This window comes from Pteropus vampyrus, unplaced genomic scaffold (genome assembly GCF_000151845.1).
Source record: "Pteropus vampyrus isolate Shadow unplaced genomic scaffold, Pvam_2.0 Scaffold398, whole genome shotgun sequence".
Lineage (NCBI taxonomy): Eukaryota > Metazoa > Chordata > Mammalia > Chiroptera > Pteropodidae > Pteropus > Pteropus vampyrus.
The window spans coordinates 387,706-390,909 of NW_011889179.1; the positions used below are offsets into that span (position 1 = coordinate 387,706).

The 3,204-nt window shown below is 67.9% G+C and overlaps 1 protein-coding gene across 1 annotated transcript; it reads left to right on the forward strand.

Annotated features, from left to right (window-relative positions):
- Positions 1-511: 511 nt before the first annotated feature.
- On the forward strand, positions 512-1,594 carry GPR20 (G protein-coupled receptor 20). Its single transcript, XM_011380626.1, has one exon. The coding sequence runs from the start codon at positions 512-514 to the stop codon at positions 1,592-1,594; it is 1,083 nt and encodes a 360-aa protein (XP_011378928.1).
- The last annotated feature ends 1,610 nt before the right edge of the window (positions 1,595-3,204 follow it).

The following is a 3,204-nucleotide window of genomic DNA, read 5'->3' on the forward strand; positions in this document are numbered from 1 at the left end:
CCGGGGCTGTGACGCCCGGGCTTGGGGGCAGGGGGGCGGGGTGAGCACCGGCGTGGGGTGGGGCGGCCAGGGGCGAGCTCTGCCTGAGCGGAATCCTGGTTTATCTGGCACCACCTATGTGCCAGGCGCTGCCGGGCTCAGCTAATCCCCCCGCAGCTCCTCGATCCCCGCTGTGTAGGTGAGGACACGCGGCAGGCACAGAGGGGCTAAGTGCCCTGCCCGAGGCTGCACAGAGAGCACGGGAGGAAGCAGAGAGGAAGCTGGGCTCGAACGCCACATACGTGGCCCAACGCTCCTACCTGTGCCGCATCCGTCACCTCTGTCACCTCGCTGAGTCCTGGCGATGGCTCTGGAGGGAGGGGCGGGGTCAGAGGTCTGCCTCTGCCGAAGCTCCACACTGGCCAGCGCCGGGGCAGGGAGGAGCGGGCATCGCAGGCACGGCAGGGGCCCCCGGCGTAACCCCGTGTCTCTCTCCTCCCAGGCCCCGGGCGGGCGCCCGCCAGCCGCCATCATGCCCTCAGAGGCTCCCGCGGGGCCCCCGGCCGGGGCGGCCCCCAACGCCACAGCGACGGCAGCGGCGTGGGCCAACCTCAGCGTGCCGGAGAGGCCCCTGTTCCACCTGTTCGCCCTGCTGGACGAGGAGCTCCACGCCACCTTCCCCGCGCTGTGGCTGGCGCTGATGGCGGTGCACGGCGTCATCTTCCTGGCGGGGCTGGTGCTCAACGGGCTGGCGCTGTACGTCTTCTGCTGCCGCACGCGGGCCAAGACGGCGTCCGTCACCTACACCATCAACCTGGCGGTGACCGACCTGCTGGTGGGCCTGTCCCTGCCCGTGCGCTTCGCCGTCGTCCACGGCACGCGCGGCTGCCTGCGCTGCGCCTTCCCCCACGTCTTCGGCTACTTCCTCAACATGCACTGCTCCATCCTCTTCCTCACCTGCATCTGCGTGGACCGCTACCTGGCCATCCTGCAGCCCGAGGGCTCGCGCCGCTGGCGCCAGCCCCCCTGCGCCAGGGCCGTGTGCGCCTTCGTGTGGCTGGCGTCCGGGGCCGTGACGCTGTCCGTGCTGGGCGTGACGGCCGGCGGCGGGCCCTGCTGCCGCGTCTTCGCGCTGACCGTGCTGGAGTTCCTGCTGCCGCTGCTGGTCATCAGCGTGTTCACGGGCCGCATGGTGTGCGCGCTGTCGCGCCCGGGGCTGCTGCTGCAGGGCCGCCAGCGCCGCGTGCGGGCCGTGCAGCTGCTGCTCACGGTGCTCGTCATCTTCCTCGTCTGCTTCACGCCCTTCCACGCCCGCCAGGTGGCCGTGGCACTGTGGCCCGACGTGCCCGACCACGCCAGCCTCGTGGTGTACCACGTGGCCGTGACCCTCAGCAGCCTCAACAGCTGCATGGACCCCATCGTCTACTGCTTCATCACCAGCGGCTTCCAGGCCGCCGTCCGCGGCCTCTTCCGCCGGCACCGAACCGAGTATGAGCCCGGCGTGGGCGACATGGTCAGCATGCGCAAGAGCGCCCGGGGCTCCGGCCACCACCGCGTCGGCAGCGCCAGCCCCCACGCCATCACGCAGGCCCTGGCGAATGGGCCCGAGGCGTAGGCAGCAGGACCTGGCCGGGGGGCCGCAGGTCAGGGCCAGGCTCGGCATGCCGGGGCCGGGCCAGCCCTGCCCGGGTGGCAAACCGGATTCATCTTGATGAACTGGCGACACCGCCCGGCGCGTGGAGGGTCTAAGACCACCATGCTGCGGTGACCAGCGATGCCAGCCACGGCGCCAGGTCCGGTGTGCTGGGCTCAACGCTGTCCCTACAGTGTGCGTTGTGTCCACCAAAACTCGGAGGGATCTCCAGGAGCTCCTTGCCTGCACCATCCCATCCCCAGAAGGGGGTCCTCAGAAAAAGGGACGCCTTTTTAGGTACAAGGAGGGTTAAAAAGTCAACCAAAGAGGTCGGGCCCCCCCTCCCCCTTTCCATCTCTCCATCCCTTCCCCACAGAGGGAACACGGACAGGAAGGAAGCGTGGGGCACGGTGTCGCGTGGGTGGTGTGTCTGCGTAGGAACCCCCTCGAGGCGTCCGTGAGCCCAGGAGCTTAGCGCAGAGCCTGTCCGCGGAAGTCTGGGTTGACGCCCGAAGCTGTAAGGACCACGCAGAGGCTATTTCCCGCCCAGCGGCAGTGTGGGCGGCCTGCCCCGCCCGGTGATGGTGGTCAGGTGGGAACTGAACCCCAGCCTCACCTCCTCCAATAGCCTCGTGCCTGCCTGCTCCACGGAGACACGCAAACCTTCCCAAGGCCCCCAGTGCGGGAACAGCCTCAGGAGACACTGCCTGCGGCCCCAGGAGGGCATCAGGACTCATGGCCCCATCCCATGGACGAGAAAGCCAAGAGCAAAGACCCGACCACTCGGGCCGTTTGTTCTCCCCTCTGGGCAGAGGGGTCGGACCAGCGGCTCCCACCTAGCTCATCTCCTCCTCTGGGAGGCAGCATTTCTCTGGCTCGAGCTTCTGATCACCACCTCTGACCTGGACTCCGGGATTGCCTCCAGTGCCTTCTGGTCCCCATGTCTGCGATCCCACTGTGAGAGTACTGGGGGTAAAGGGTGCCCGAGCCCAGGGTGCCCCTTACCATTCAAGCTCGAGAGGGTGGCCGCCTGTGTTCTGGGGCCAGGGCAGGAAGTGGGGGCCAACCTCACACCTCTGAGAACCCCACGCAGAGCCCTCGCCGGATGGGCCTCAGTCTCTCCCATCTCTACTCCTCTCCTTGGCCTTGCAACCGGAGGGGTAGGGGAGCTGGGGGCTGGGCCCCCACACTCTCAGAGTCCCAGAGGCCAGACCACGACTGTCTCCGGTCCCACAGGAGCCCGGTGTGTGGTCTCTGCATCCCCCTCCCCACGGCCATCCCAGATTTGCCGAACACCCGGGTGACGTGAGATGGCATGTGTATTTATATCTGATGTAAACAGTCTCCTTAAAGTGAAGTCCTCGTCCCAAATTAAACCTGTTTATTCCCTTCGTGCCCTCAACTCAGCCGGCGGGCGGGGGTCTCTGGGAGGCACCGAGCCCCGTGGGGGCCTCCGCGTGCTCCCCTCCACTCATCGTCCTGCGGCCAGGCAGGGGCTCCCGTGAAAGGCTGCGGTGGTGGGTTCACGGTCTCACCATCACTGATGGGGGCAGGTTTAGGGGCCTCCAGCCGGCAGCTCTGGAGGGCGGGGG

Bases quoted from the DNA above. Each gene is read 5' to 3' on its own strand.
- GPR20 (XM_011380626.1), top strand. From the start codon at position 512: ATGCCCTCAGAGGCTCCCGCGGGGCCCCCGGCCGGGGCGGCCCCCAAC.